This window comes from Myxine glutinosa, chromosome 2 (assembly GCF_964187855.1).
Source record: "Myxine glutinosa chromosome 2, kmMyxGlut1.1, whole genome shotgun sequence".
Classification (NCBI taxonomy): domain Eukaryota; kingdom Metazoa; phylum Chordata; class Myxini; order Myxiniformes; family Myxinidae; genus Myxine; species Myxine glutinosa.
Genome location: NC_136262.1, coordinates 120,255,719 through 120,271,614, shown reverse-complemented (window position 1 = coordinate 120,271,614; position 15,896 = coordinate 120,255,719). Strand labels below are relative to the sequence as shown.

Below are 15,896 nucleotides of genomic sequence, written 5' to 3'. Positions count from 1 at the left end.
TTAGTTGGGTCCATATTTCATTGGTTCTGTAAAGTGATTAGTTGGGTCCATATTCCATTGGTTCTGTATAGTGATTAGTTGGGTCCATATTTCATTGGTTCTGTATAGTGATTAGTTGGGTCCATATTTCATTGGTTCTGTAAAGTGATTAGTTGGGTCCATATTCCATTGGTTCTGTATAGTGATTAGTTGGGTCCATATTTCATTGGTTCTGTAAAGTGATTAGTTGGGTCCATATTTCATTGGTTCTGTAAAGTGATTAGTTGGGTCCATATTTCATTGGTTCTGTAAAGTGATTAGTTGGTTCCATATTCCATTGGTTCTGTATAGTGATTAGTTGGGTCCATATTTCATTGGTTCTGTAAAGTGATTAGTTGGGTCCATATTTCATTGGTTCTGTATAGTGATTAGTTGGGTCCATATTTCATTGGTTCTGTAAAGTGATTAGTTGGGTCCATATTTCATTGGTTCTGTAAAGTGATTAGTTGGTTCCATATTCCATTGGTTCTGTATAGTGATTAGTTGGGTCCATATTTCATTGGTTCTGTAAAGTGATTAGTTGGGTCCATATTTCATTGGTTCTGTATAGTGATTAGTTGGGTCCATATTTCATTGGTTCTGTATCGTGATTAGTTGGTTCCATATTTCATTGGTTCTGTATAGTGATTAGTTGGGTCCATATTTCATTGGTTCTGTATAGTGATTAGTTGGTTCCATATTCCATTGGTTCTGTATAGTGATAAGTTGGTTCCATATTTCATTGGTTCTGAAAAGTGATTAGTTGGGTCCATATTCCATTGGTTCTGTATAGTGATTAGTTGGTTCCATATTTCATTGGTTCTGTATAGTGATTAGTTGGGTCCATATTTCATTGGTTCTGTATCGTGATTAGTTGGTTCCATATTTCATTGGTTCTGTATAGTGATTAGTTGGGTCCATATTTCATTGGTTCTGTATAGTGATTAGTTGGGTCCATATTTCATTGGTTCTGTATAGTGATTAGTTGGGTCCATATTTCATTGGTTCTGTATAGTGATTAGTTGGTTCCATATTCCATTGGTTCTGCATAGTGATTAGTTGGGTCCATATTCCATTGGTTCTGTATCGTGATTAGTTGGTTCCATATTTCATTGGTTCTGTATAGTGATTAGTTGGGTCCATATTTCATTGGTTCTGTAAAGTGATTAGTTGGGTCCATATTTCATTGGTTCTGTAAAGTGATTAGTTGGGTCCATATTTCATTGGTTCTGTAAAGTGATTAGTTGGGTCCATATTCCATTGGTTCTGTATAGTGATTAGTTGGGTCCATATTTCATTGGTTCTGTAAAGTGATTAGTTGGGTCCATATTTCATTGGTTCTGTAAAGTGATTAGTTGGGTCCATATTTCATTGGTTCTGTAAAGTGATTAGTTGGGTCCATATTTCATTGGTTCTGTATAGTGATTAGTTGGATCCATATTTCATTGGTTCTGTATAGTGATTAGTTGGGTCCATATTTCATTGGTTCTGTAAAGTGATTAGTTGGGTCCATATTCCATTGGTTCTGTATAGTGATTAGTTGGGTCCATATTTCATTGGTTCTGTATAGTGATTAGTTGGGTCCATATTCCATTGGTTCTGTATCGTGATTAGTTGGGTCCATATTTCATTGGTTCTGTAAAGTGATTAGTTGGGTCCATATTTCATTGGTTCTGTATAGCGATTAGTTGGGTCCATATTTCATTGGTTCTGTACAGTGATTAGTTGGTTCCATATTTCATTGGTTCTGTTCAGTGCTTCATTGGTTCTGTACAGTGCTTCATTGGTTCCATACAGTGCTTCATTGGTTCCACATTTCATTGGGTCCGTACGGTACTTCATTGGGCTCCATACAGTGCTTCATTGGTTCCATTGGCTCTGCATCGTGCTTTACAGTTCCTTCGGTTCTGTACAGTGCTTTATTGGTTCCATATTACGTTGGCTCCATACAGTGCTTCATTGGTTCCATAGTGCTTAATTGGCTCCAAATTTCATTGGTTCCTTACAGTGCTTCATTCGCTTCGTACAGTGCTTCATTGGTTCAATATGTCATTGGTTCCTTCGTGCTGCATTGGCTTCGTACAGTGCTTCATTGGTTCAATATGTCATTGGTTCTTCACAGTGCTTCATTGGTTCAATATGTCATTGGTTCTTTAGTGCTTCATTGGTTCCATATTTCATTGGTTCCTTAGTGCTTCATTGGCTTCGTACAGTGCTTCATTGGTTCAATATGTCATTGGTTCTTTACAGTGCTTCATTGGTTCCATATTTCATTGGTTCCTTACAGTGCTTCATTGGCTTCGTACAGTGCTTCATTGGTTCAATATGTCATTGGTTCTTTACAGTGCTTCATTGGTTCCATATTTCATTGGTTCCTTACAGTGCTTCATTGGCTTCGTACAGTGCTTCATTGGTTCAATATGTCATTGGTTCTTTACAGTGCTTCATTGGTTCCATATTTCATTGGTTCTATAAAGTGATTAGTTGGTTCCATATTTCATTGGTTCTGTATCGTGATTAGTTGGTTCCATATTTCATTGGTTCTATAAAGTGATTAGTTGGTTCCATATTTCATTGGTTCTGTATAGTGATTAGTTGGTTCCACATTTTGTTGGCTCTGTACAGTGCTTCATTGGCTCCATATTACATTGGTTCCGTACAGTGCTTCATTGGTTCAATGTCATTGGTTCTTTATCTTGACAGTGCTTCATTGGTTCCATATTACATTGGGTCCGTACAGTACTTAATTGACTCCATACAGTGCTTCATTGGTTCCATACACAATTGGTCCATGCAGTGCTTCAATGGTTTCTTTATTTCATTTGTTCCATACGACGGATAAAGAACCTTCATTGGTTCTTATTTCATTGGTTCTATACAGTGCTTCATTGCTTCCGCATAATTTACCCTGGGTTCGAAACCTTAGTTTATAATAACGTACGCTTTCATTCCTGTTACTCTTCGGTTCTGTGCAGACCAAGTTATTTTCTCCCGATGTAAACGCACGCTGGGGTTTCTCATGGTTAACATCAATCATTGAGATGGTCATGAGTCTCAATTCCCGCTCCGCAAAATTAAAAACACGCAAACGTTTCATGTCGCTCAGCATGAAAATTTCATCACGCGAAAAATTCCACTTTTACAGTACAGTAAACTTTTAAATACCGTGGCTTTGAATATAGCGGGTTTTAACCAATCACGGGCAACTTCTTATGCACAGATTTCATTATCGCAGAGTATAATTTCGACCAATCGCGGTTTTTCCATCACGAGCCTTTTGTTTGCTGTGCACCGTTAATAATGACAATGCAACGTAAAACGATGCAAAAGTGACTATTGTAAACAGTTTTGACTTTACACATAAAACTCGACTTTACACACAATTGTAAATCAGCGACGCTGCTGTGGTGCAGGAGGTAACAGACGCACAACGCGTACAGTACAGCGCTGTATCTACCTCCGCATTAACAATGCGTTCAATGTAATCGGAAAATAAATTCCTTTGCTTTCGGATAGTATTGCCTTCAATGATTTTTACCCTGCGGCCTGCGTTCACGAAGCAAAAAGCAGGGTTCGGCATTGCATTCGGTTGCGCCCGTACGTGCGTCTGCATTTTAAGAACTCATTTTTCTCGGCAACCGTTGGTCCAATTGACACAAAACTATACCATAGGAGCGCCTCCACCTGTATAATTTTTTTATTCATAATTATGGCGTCGTAGGTCACGTGGTACAGACGCCATCTTGGAAAAATGTTACACCTCTATACATTCTAAACCGCTCAATGAAAAAAATGAAAGATGGCTGGCTCATTTTCAAGTATGCCCAATGGGGAATAAGATGTGTTAATCATGATGTCATCGTTGCCATCATTATGACGTCACAATTCAATGAGTACGAAAAAAAAATTCTCTGCAACTGTTAGTCCAATGGACACGAAATTTTGACCATAGGAGCGGCTCCACCTGTAGAATTTTGTAATGATACTCATGACGTCATAGGTCACGTGGTACAGGTGCCATCTTGGAAAAGCAAAAAAACGTTGTACCTCTATATCTCTGAAACCGCTCCATGGAAAAAAAATTGAAAGGTAGCTCAATGTAAAGAGCTCTGCATGGGGAATAAGTTTTGTTAACGATGACGTCATTGGTGACGTAATCATGACGTCATAATTCGACAGGGAAAATGCTTAGTCTGATCAGTTTGAAATTTATTGAGCATGATCTACACAATTATATTCGAGAATATAAACTTATGATGTCATCGCTCACGTGGTCTGGCAGCCATATTGGATCAAAAAAAAAAAACCCCTCCAAAAACAGAAGAGTTGGCTCGCATCAAGTTGACTGCACGGTAAGTATTCTATGAAAGCCATCTAGTTATCCATGGCTCCCGAGTGTAAAAAAAAAAGTCAAGGAAAGTGATATCTGACACACAAAGTGGATGGAAAATGGACAAGCTTGGTCTTGGCGAGACTGCGATTATTCTATTTATTTGCTCATTTAGGAGCTGAAAAACAATTTATGAAAGAAAAATCGACAGATTACAAAGGGAAACAATTTAAGAGGGGCTGGCAGGATGGTCGAGAAGTACACGCCCTCACCTCTAAGCCATCTAGCCTGGGTTTGAATACTGACCCAGCTATAAACTGCCATCCAGGTATTCCACAAGCAGGCTGATTCATCAATGTGTTTGCCTTTCCTCGGAAGCATGTAAAACTGGGCCTCCCTTCTGCCGGCATTGGTTGGTGGATGTTAAAAATCCCACTGTGTCCGTGAATATTAGACAAGCCATTGCCAAATTCAAAATTCCTGCCCGAACTACTGCTGGAAAGGCAATGACAAACCACCCAGTATAGCCCTTACTCGGGAAGCTGCTTCGGCGGCACCGACGCTCTGTGGAGACTATGATCATGTGAGAGAGAGAAAGAAGGGGTGATGGTGTAGGATAGAGAGGGAGAGAGGTAGAGATAGAGGTAGAGGTAGAGATAGAGGTAGAGATAGAGGTAGAGATAGAGGTAGAGATAGAGATAGAGATAGAGATAGAGGTAGAGATAGAGGTAGAGATAGAGGTAGAGATAGAGGTAGAGGTAGAGGTAGAGATAGAGGTAGAGATAGAGATAGAGATAGAGGTAGAGGTAGAGGTAGAGGTAGAGGTAGAGATAGAGATAGAGATAGAGATAGAGGTAGAGATAGAGGTAGAGATAGAGGTAGAGATAGAGGTAGAGATAGAGGTAGAGATAGAGATAGAGATAGAGGTAGAGATAGAGGTAGAGATAGAGGTAGAGATAGAGGTAGAGGTAGAGGTAGAGATAGAGATAGAGGTAGAGGTAGAGGTAGAGGTAGAGAGAGAGAGAGAGAGAGAGAGAGAGAGAGAGAGAGAGAGAGAGAGAGAAGAAGAAGAAGAAGAGAAGAAGAGAGAGAGAGAGAGGACAAATTACAGAAGGGAAGGGCCATGTTTAATCTGCTTTTGAATGTTTAACCCTTTGAACCTTAGACAGACGCTATCCAAAGCTCCATATACAATATACCCTGTTGGCCGGTCTACCAGCCCTAACATGTTTTTGTATTTATTTATTTTTCATGGTCTATGGCTCGTAATGGAACTCATTTTTTACATGGTCTAATGCTAATTTTCTCTTGTTTACAAACATATCATGAGCAACTTCCTGAGCAATAGCGGCTCCGTTATATTACACCTAATCTTCAGTCTGTGCCGCCGCTAATCGCTCAGGAAGTGTGGGGGAGGTTTTTTTGGAGAATTCTTGTGCATCGGAAAGCCGGGCAATAACTGCTTTGCTTGGTTGACTGGCACTACAAAGTAGAGTACTGGCGATAAACTCAAAAAAGAAGAAAGTAAGACAGTCTACGACTCAAAATATCATTTCTTTGTCATTACAGGGCTCGAAAAACATTTTTAGATGCAGAAAACTGAAATAAAACAAATTTCAACTTTTCAGTGTTTTTTGAACATTTTCAACTTTTTCTCCATGGAGCCCAGGGTGGGGGAGTTGAAAGTCCAAGGAGCTCAGGGTTCAAAAGTTTAATCTGCTTCAACGCAAGAGGACACCATCATAACGCTTATTTATATTTATTTTACATGTTTATTTCAATTGTGGTGTTGATTTTTGGCTGCCGCCGATGTTCCTCTACGTTTTCTCGAAACCCAAGAACATAACCACCATATTCCCATAGGAAATTGGTTTTAACTTGGGTGGCATTTTCCAGGAGCGCAACTCCTGTGATATTTAAGGGTCGACTGTATTTTAACCAGTTTAGGGCAATTCATATCTGAAAGTATACCTCCAAAGGCAGCTGCTGTCTCACATTTGTCACTGGAAGAAGTCCCTCTTCTGTTGTCCTTAGCCTGACAATAGTGTACACAATCATCATCTGGAATGTCATGGAATATGACTCCCGACTGAAGTTGTGCTGCAGCTTCCAATCCTGCCCCAAAAGGTCCTGGAATCTCAGGCCTTCTACGTCAATAAAATCTTGCATCAAAAAGCTGCGTCTCAAAATCTGTTTGTTGCTCATCATTTGATGACTGATGGCCTTGCAGTGATTATTTCCAAACTATATTTTGGTCTTGGTTCTCCTGCCCTCTCACGAGCCACTGCACCACCAGGTCACATGCTTTCTGTCAGAAACCCTTTCCCTTTGCCGCTCCCCAAGTCAACTCGATGCTCGCCACCAATCTTTCAAATCCCAAATGTATCAACTGTAGAACAGTCTACCCAAGTCCTTTGTCTTGAGCTCTTCCCTGCAGGATGTCAATTATGTTGTCCATCACCACCTTCTGGTTACTCACATTTCCACTGAGATTTACAGCATGCACTCAGAACCTCTCACTCTTCTCGTGAAATTACTTTCCTTCTGTCATGGTTGCATCCAATTGTTGTTGTCCCACTATTTTCCCTTTGCCCCATTATATTTTGATCCACTTCCCCTTCTTGTTCTGCTCTTACAAGAGCATGGATACAGTACGCACAGACGAACATTTATTACATACACAAACAGTAATTTAACTCTCCCCTACCCCCAACCACCAAACATTCCATAAATGTTCCATCCCCTCTATTCTATATTCTTTCCTCGTGGGCTTTGTTCTTTATACACACAAAAAAATATTCCTCAATGTGACTGACAAGTCCCCATGTACACAAAATAAATAGCCGCATATCCGATTATATGCACGGGTCATTTTGGATGTGCCAAATAATAAATCACGACTCACCTATCTGAGGAACTGGAAGAGGATGAAGATTGGGAACCAGAAGAGGATGACCGAGAACCACTGAGAGAGTTGTGGGAGTGAGAGGTTTGACGTGCACGAGGGGACACGGTGGCATTTTCCGAACGTGGGGAGTGACTGTCGCTCGGCTGGTGACCTCGTCCACGCCGGCGAGACCTGCCACCGCTCAATGCTGCACAATCCTCATGATGTCCCTCACGGTAGCGGCCCAATTGCAGGTTTTCGTAGCGCACGGAAGCATCTTCGTAATGGTTTGCCGGTGGGCTCGCATGGCTGCGTCCGCTGGAGTAATAAGCCGGGCTGCGGTAGTAATCCCCGTCGTAATGGCGACCGGCGGTGGTGCTTCGCTCATACGTATTAGATGACCGCTCATGGTGGACGTAGGGCTCGTAGGAGGGCCTTTCACCGTGTCTGGTGGGGCGAGACCCAAGGAGAAGACTTTAGTTGTCAGATACAAACGGCAATGCTCCGATACAAGACAGATAAATGAGCAATAATTTCACTTTGTAGGAGTTATTTAATAATGGAGTTGTAAAGTCACATCAGCAAATTATGTGAAAGCAAAACCTCCCTGAAAATCATCTGCGGCAGATATCTAGTTCTCTCAATTAAGAAAATGGATAATGTCAATGATAAGCAGATGGAGATTAAACAAATTTTGGAAAAGGAGTTGTAATTGGCGGAACATTAAGCATGAACTGAGCTTTTAATCCATGTAACTCGAATCATACAAAGAAGATCGAAAGACGCAGCACATGTGATCTCATGTACATTGACGAGACTCTTACTAAGCTCATGTGCAGGTATGACATCACCGCCTATTTGAGAAAACTTGAAAAACCAAGCAGCACCCCCACATGTGGAGGGAGCATGTTTGGATGATCATTTAACAGCCCCATAAACAAATTACAGTCGTGCCTTTTGATTACAAAACCATGACATGAACCTTGGTCAGGCTGATGTGTGACTCTTAATGAGCCAATAATCAGTAGCTTCATTAAAGCATGACCGTTTTCAAGTCTTCCAAGATATTTATTTCAAATTGGTAGGGCAAAACTACGCCAAACAAGACAATATCACAAAGACGTGAAGAAACCAGTAAACTCTCCCGGTTGATATTCCAAGGGAAGACGACAGTGAAGGGAAGACGACAGTGAAGGGAAGACGACAGTGAAGGGAAAATGAACTGCTTTGTGTGTAAACGAGTTACAGTGCATATTGTTGTAAACGAGTTCCTTTAAACCATCATGACATGAAAAACAAACGGATTGGAAATGGGTTAAAAGTGACGACGGTGCAAACCCAAAGGGAAATATTTCCTCGAAAGAACTATGGGCAGGACAACCGGCAAATTGTTACATTCACAAAAACAGCACACTACACAAGGAACACAAGAAACACAAGGAACACATGACAGTTAGGAGTCAAATCCCATTTCCTTAACAAATGAAGCGGTGCTATTCCTCAAAAACAAGTATTAGTGTGCAACGTGTGTTCTTCACAAAGGACGACCGCACAAACATACAAAGAAAGGATCACAACAAGGACCTCGTCTTGTGCTTGCTATTTAACAATTGTTTCTCCCCAGACACCAATGTCGATCGGTATGCGGTTCGTAATTAACCATCATCCCAAAGAGGAACCACAGCCGTCACAAAGAGTAAGAGGCACACCTAGAGCAAGCACCATCACTGCATTCATGGAAGTGCGTCCCTGGCAAACAATGGAACCCGAGAGTGAAAGGGTCACAATGGCGCTTGAGATCAGACATCAAAACAATGGCACGAGATGATTAAACATCACATTTAAATAGCAAATTACACAAAACAAAGGTAGAACAAAAAAAACAAATCATTCAAACACCAATACGAGTGAACGATCGGGCATTTTTGTAAAAGGTTTGTTACGAGTTGTACCTGATTGGTACGGTGAGCGAGCTAAGGGCAGATCGTCTGATCCAGTCAACATAACCAACGCAGATGCGCAAATTAAAGAAATAACCCATCACGATTACCAAGATGTAGCGAATGTACCCCATGTCCAAGAGAACAACATTCGTTTTATTTAATTCATTAATAAATATTGAACAATACTGCAAGTTATTGCAAGTCGGGTCAGTCCTTTGGGATCGCCACTGGTAACATGTAACCCGGTGCTACCTGCCGCATGGTCGGGTTGTCTGCAACTCAACCGACACACACCCCTCACTGGCTTTGCACATATTTAAGGGTGACTGACACCCTGCTAGACCTAAAAACAACACCTGACAAAGGGCGGATGAGCTCCCTTTGGGAGCCAGTGGCCATCCGGTACGGAGATGGTGTCTTCTAAAAAGCATCCAATCGGGGTAAGAAAATGATTTTTCCACCTGACCTAGTTACCCCATCTTGCACAATGGTCATGTGAAGAGCTTTACTCGTTTCAGGACTAGGTGAAGGTTTTGCCAGTTTTTTCTTTTCTTTTTCTCAGTAGCCCTTAACGTTTAGTGGCTCTTGACCTTGTTTAGGGAGAATTTCAATATAAAAAGACTCAGAAATAAAATCTTTATCGATCAACATGGAAACTAATCAGGTACCCAAATCATGACTACCAGTTCAGTAGGCCGACTGCAACCAGAAACCTTTCATTGTGCAAGGTGACGAGTATTTAAGATCTAATGGCCATTAAATGCTGGCAGGATGGTCTCGGGGGACACACTCGCCTCCAAGCTGTCTCGCCACCCAGGAACGGTTGGTTATCTCTGTGTCTCGCATACAGGACGAAGCAAAGTGAGCGCCGTCCCGCGGATGGACATTAAGCCGGAAGACCCATTCGTCAGCACTGTGGCCATTAAAGATCCACAACCTTCACTTCACAACGAGCAGGTGAGTTATTGCCGGTAGCCTGAACGCACTACAAATTCCTGCCACTGTCAGACATCAGGTCTGGCCAGCCAGTTACAGAAAGACTTGGGCAGAACTGTTTCCTCGGCCAACCTAACTCGGTGGGAAAAATTTGGGTCGTTAAATTGAGGAAGGAAGACGAGGAGGATGATGAAGAAGATGAAGAAGAAGAACACAAGGATTATACGGTCATACCTCCATGGGTGGGAGGAGGAGGAGGAGGAGGAGAAGGGAAGGGCAGCTACACATGCCTGTGACAGACAATGAGACGCGTCATATTAATTATCACCTTGTTGAAAATGGAATTGTCTGTGAACAAGGCCAGCAATGTGGTAAATGACACCAACTGCAGGTGTGTTACACACACACACACACACACACACACACACACACACACACACACACACACACACACACACACACACACACACACACACACACACACACACACACACACACACACACACACACACACACACACACACACACACACACACACACACACACACACACACACACACACACACACACAGTTACCTACACCACCAAAGGTGGATGGAGGTTATGTTTTCACCCCTGCTTGGCTGTTTGTTTGTTTGTGAACAAAATATCTCAAAACGTTGTGGACGGATTCGGACGAAATTTGGCAGAGATGCAGCGTATGTGACAAGGACGAAATTATTAGATTTTGGTGAAGATCCAGATTCAGCTACTAGAAATTTTCAAGTGATTCTTCACCGTTGGGAGATAGGGCCAAAAACTATACATAGCAGGATATCTCAAAAAGTTATGGATGGATTTAGACGAAACTTGTTGGACAGGTTGGGTGTCTGACGGGGACGATTCGATTTTGGTGAAGATCTGAATATGGAGTCAGATACGAGAGTTATTTAATTTTTAAGTGATTCTTCACCATCGAGAGATCGGGTGAAAAGCGACATATAACATGATATTTTAAAAAGTTATGGACGAGTTGTGACGAAACTCGATGGACGAGTTAGTTAGGTGACAATAACAAGGCGATTCGATTTTTGTTTAGGTCCAGATGTAGATTCGAACTATCAGTGGGATACAAAACAAACTGTTCAGCCAGGCGGAGGTATGTGATCTACCGAGTGCCGGTCTAGTTGCCTATGCAAGCACTTCTCCAACCCTGTGTACCTGTCACACTACCCGCATAAACTGGGATAAAGATCACTCTGTGATGGAAAAAAAAAAATCCGAAGTGAGCCTCGATGTCACATTCCGCACTAGCACGTGGTCGTCTTTGTATTCTGCGGTTCGAGTCGAGTCGTTTGGGATTTTTAACTCGACGAATCAACACACGACTGAACCTGTGGAATACACTTGTTGTTGCATGACATTGATAAGGCTTTCAAAAGCGGCTGTATAAACAAATATACCATAATGCAATTTGCTCACAACCTCCGACAAGAGCTTTTGCAATCAAAGGTCATGAAAACCAGGTGAAAAGTACTCAGGTTCGCGATTGTAAATTTTACCGACATTTAAAAAGGCACCATTTGAGGTTTTTAAATCGTGGTCAAATGACACACAGTGTAACGAACATTGGGAATTAAAGCAAGCCTTTGCCAGGCAATGCCAGCTGGCCTATAGCTAGCTACAGCACATGCGCTACAAGCACCGCGACCAAGATGCCGTGCCAGGCAGCCAGGCGAGGCCAAGAAGGGGGACAGAGGAGGTGAGCCAAAACTCAGGGCTCGTACTGACCTGTCATGGGTGACCTAAAATCCAAAGACAAGACATAGCGTGATGCATTTGTCGCTTAGAGCACCACAAATCCTCCGACCCGGTAGCCTTTGTGCCGGTTTTGTGAGCATAAGGCTAGACCCAAACGTAGCCGTACTCCGTCCGCAGTTAAAATCCACCGCTAGTCACCAAATCCAAAAGGATAATAACATCCACCGGCGTGAAGGACCTCGACAGGTCTTGAGAAAGCTGCCACCAGAACATAAATCCGAGGAGAACATTCCAATGACACGAGACTCCCATTGCTTTGTGACCCCCACGGGCGCCAGGTTTTGAGGGTCCGCACAGTGAATCGACCTAGGGCGCACCATGCCAAATGAGGCTAACCATTAGATCCATGCGTCCCACCTCCAGCGGTAATCCTGCGTATATGGGACAAGGATGAAGCAATGGTCAAAAAGTCCACCAAATCCTGATGGCTACTCGGCTACGTCGTAGGTGCCGGGCCTGGGCCGGTTCTTCTGGCCGGCAAGACACCAGGAAGCAATTTCTTACAAAGCATCCGTCGCTGGCAGAGCCAACCTTTCCCATCGATCATTCCCAATCCAACGTCAGGTATCCGTCTTCATGAGGTGGTATTCTTTGTATCCGATAGTACCTACCCACGATCCAACCAGGTAATCCCACGGCCTTTAATCCCGCAGGCAAAGTAGGTCGGTGCAGCAATGGCATAATCCAGCAATCCACGCATAATCCACCTTGGGCAGATGCCTGTATACATCCAGGGTAGCTCGTGTGGATGGGTTGGAAAGGATCGGGGAGGTCGGGGAAGGGAAGGAAGCCGGCAGGCTCGAGCCTGGATCGATGACACAGGCTTGTGTGGGGAAACAGTGAGGGTTTAGGGAATGGAATGAAAGAGTAACAGCCAGAGGTCTATTGCAAGGAGCTGTGAAGTGTGAGGACAAATTGAACTGAGGAAGGGGAGGGTGGATGGGAGCGGATGGAGGAAGCGATCATTATTCCAGGGAGAGCAAGGGTCTCATGACCCAAGACAGCAAAGTCTCGATGTACTTACCCCTCAATTCTCCCACGATCATATCTCAGTGACACTCCACCGCCGTTGCTGCCGCTACCGCCACCACCACCACCACCATACCCGACAGTACTGGATATTGTAGCCGCAGCACGAAACGGGGCCGTCGACTCACGAGCACGGCCCCCCAGCGAGCCCAACGCGTCGTCGAGACCCCGCGCCGCGCTCGGGATGGTGCCCGGCTCATTGTAATCCGTGCGAAGGTCGCGATCGCCCATCTTGTTGGTGGCATTGTGTGCTTTTTGTGCGCTCTTAATGTCCACAAAGTCCACAAAGGCCGCGACTCCTCCTTCCGAACCACGCTTGGGCAGGATCTTCACGCTCTCCACACGCCCATACCTGCAACATCATAAACAAAGCGCAAAGGCTCACCTTCTCGGAGATAAAGCACAAAGCACCGTCATTTACGGTGCATTTCAAAATGGCATGCATGATCATGGTGGCACAGATCAGTGGTTGCAAATGAGAACACATCAAAACGGTCATCTTCAGGTGAAGTGCATCAAATCATGGAAAGAAAGACAATATTGGAGCAAAACGATCGTTTGTACAATGATACAATGATAATAGGATTATGGTCCCTATAAAAGTATACAAAACGTCAAGGCACCTGAAGTGAGAGTCTCTTCAACTTTGTTACATTGCCACTGTGCTCGGCACAGGTCTTGGAAAACCAAAGACCAAAGGTCTTGGAAGGAAAAGTTTGCACACACAAAGCTACTTCAAACCAAAAACCCAAGGTGTTGCCACCACCACAACTAGAGGTTACCAACACCTCATCCATCAGCCAATAGGGAACATCTGGAACGCATTACATACCATGCAAGTCGAGCAAAGGCCTGGTAGCTGATGTGACCTTTTGCCTGGTCCAATGGTCCATGTCACTACCCAATGTGCACAGGGTCAATGTCCGTGACAACAAGCAAATCTAAGGGCACTATTCCAACTTGGATAAGGTCACAACAAACTGGCTTTAACCACACAAGGATTGGATACAGGGCCCGGGCAGCCTTTGTGCCGTGAGAAAAATCTTCATCGTTTCAAAGGTTTAAGGAGGTGGGGGTCGAGTCGTGTACAAGCGGGATGAAACTCCGAGCAGAGTCAAAGCGCACAAAACAAAGCAATAAAAACAAGTGATAACAATCTTGGCAATGAGCATGTGCGAAGCAGGAAATGACGATTGAGACTCGCAGCAGCCGGGCCCGAGCAAAGCGCTGGCTCAGAAGTCAGAGCCCAGGATACCGAGGCCGGAGCCGCCGCCATCAGAGCGTGCCACGCATGCCAAGCGCTCGCAGACTCGTTCCCACAGCCAATGGGAAAATCAATCGGCACCGCCCCTTATGGTCGCACTCCTCCCACGAGCGGCCCCGCCCTCCCTACTCTCGACGCGTGGGTCTGGGAACGAAGCAAGGTCGCGCAAAATGGAAGCCTGCAAACGCCACCATTACACGTGCGCTTCCGCTCCGACTGCAAAACACCGCGAATTAGAAACAAAACGGGGAAAAGGTGTCGCCTCGTCTAACGTGCCAAAAACTTGGTACTGGGAGCAAATAGTAAAACAAGTTTCTTGGGGGTTTTAAAGGGAAAACGTTAAACTGCAAAAATCCTTTCGGGGATTTATTTAATGAAAACAAATGAAAAAAACATGGACACGGATGGATGGAACTATTTGGGAAGAGAGAACGTAAATGAAGCCGCCGAGGCAGGACAAACAACAACAACACCACACCAAACAACCTCCACAATGAAGAGGTGTAAATCAGGCCGGCAAGGCAAGACAAACGACAACACCACACCAAACAACCTCCACAATGAAGAGGTGTAAATCAGGCCGGCAAGGCAAGACAAACGACAACACCACACCAAACAACCTCCACAATGAAGAGGTGTAAATCAGGCCGGCAAGGCAAGACAAACGACAACAACACCACACCAAACAACCTCCACAATGAAGAGGTGTAAATCAGGCCGGCAAGGCAAGACAAACGGCAACAACACCACACCAAACAACCTACACAGTGAAGAGGTGTAAATCAGGCCGGAGAGGCAAGACAAACGGCAACAACACCATACCAAACAACCTCCACAATGAAGAGGTGTAAATCAGGCCGGCAAGGCAAGACAAACGGCAACAACACCACACCAAACAACCTCCACAATGAAGAGGTGTAAATCAGGCCGGCACGGCAAGACAAACGGCAACACCACACCAAACAACCGACACAGTGAAGAGGTGTAAATCAGGCCGGCAAGGCAAGACAAACGACAACACCACACCAAACAACCTCCACAATGAAGAGGTGTAAATCAGGCCGGCGAGGCAAGACAAACGACAACAACAACAACACCACAACACCAAACAACCTACACAATGAAGAGGTGTAAAGCAGGCCGGCGAGGCAAGACAAACGACAACAACAACAACACCACACCAAACAACCTACACAATCAAGAGGTGTAAAGCAGGCCGGCGAGGCAAGACAACGACAACACCACACCAAACAACCTACACAATGAAGAGGTGTAAAGCAGGCCGGCGAGGCAAGACAACGACAACAACACCACACCACACCAAACAACCTCCACAATGAAGAGGTGTAAATCAGGCCGGGGAGGCAAGACAAACGGCAACAACACCACACCAAACAACCTCCACAATGAAGAGGTGTAAATCAGGCCGGCAAGGCAAGACAAACGGCAACAACACCACACCAAACAACCTCCACAATGAAGAGGTGTAAATCAGGCCGGCACGGCAAGACAAACAGCAACAACACCACACCAAACAACCTACACAGTGAAGAGGTGTAAATCAGGCCGGCAAGGCAAGACAAACGACAACACCACACCAAACAACCTCCACAATGAAGAGGTGTAAATCAGGCCGGCGAGGCAAGACAAACGACAACAACAACAACACCACACCAAACAACCTACACA

At 44.2% G+C, this 15,896-nt stretch overlaps 1 protein-coding gene across 7 annotated transcripts in view; it reads right to left on the bottom strand.

The window, feature by feature from the left end:
* Window positions 1-15,896, bottom strand: part of SPEN (spen family transcriptional repressor) — a 125,873-nt gene that overhangs the window by 96,110 nt on the left and 13,867 nt on the right. For 5 of the 7 annotated variants that reach the window (XM_068107252.2, XM_068107254.2, XM_068107256.2 and 2 more), the window contains exons 2-3: window positions 12,939-13,295; window positions 7,254-7,682 (exon numbers count right to left, since the gene is read on the bottom strand). In XM_068107252.2, the coding sequence (XP_067963353.2) occupies window positions 7,254-7,682; window positions 12,939-13,295 (786 nt within the window). Of the gene's footprint in view, window positions 1-7,253; window positions 7,683-12,938; window positions 13,296-13,775; window positions 14,268-15,896 lie in introns of those variants that run through there. The other 2 variants (XM_078771565.1, XM_068107258.2) reach the window with 2 other exon arrangements.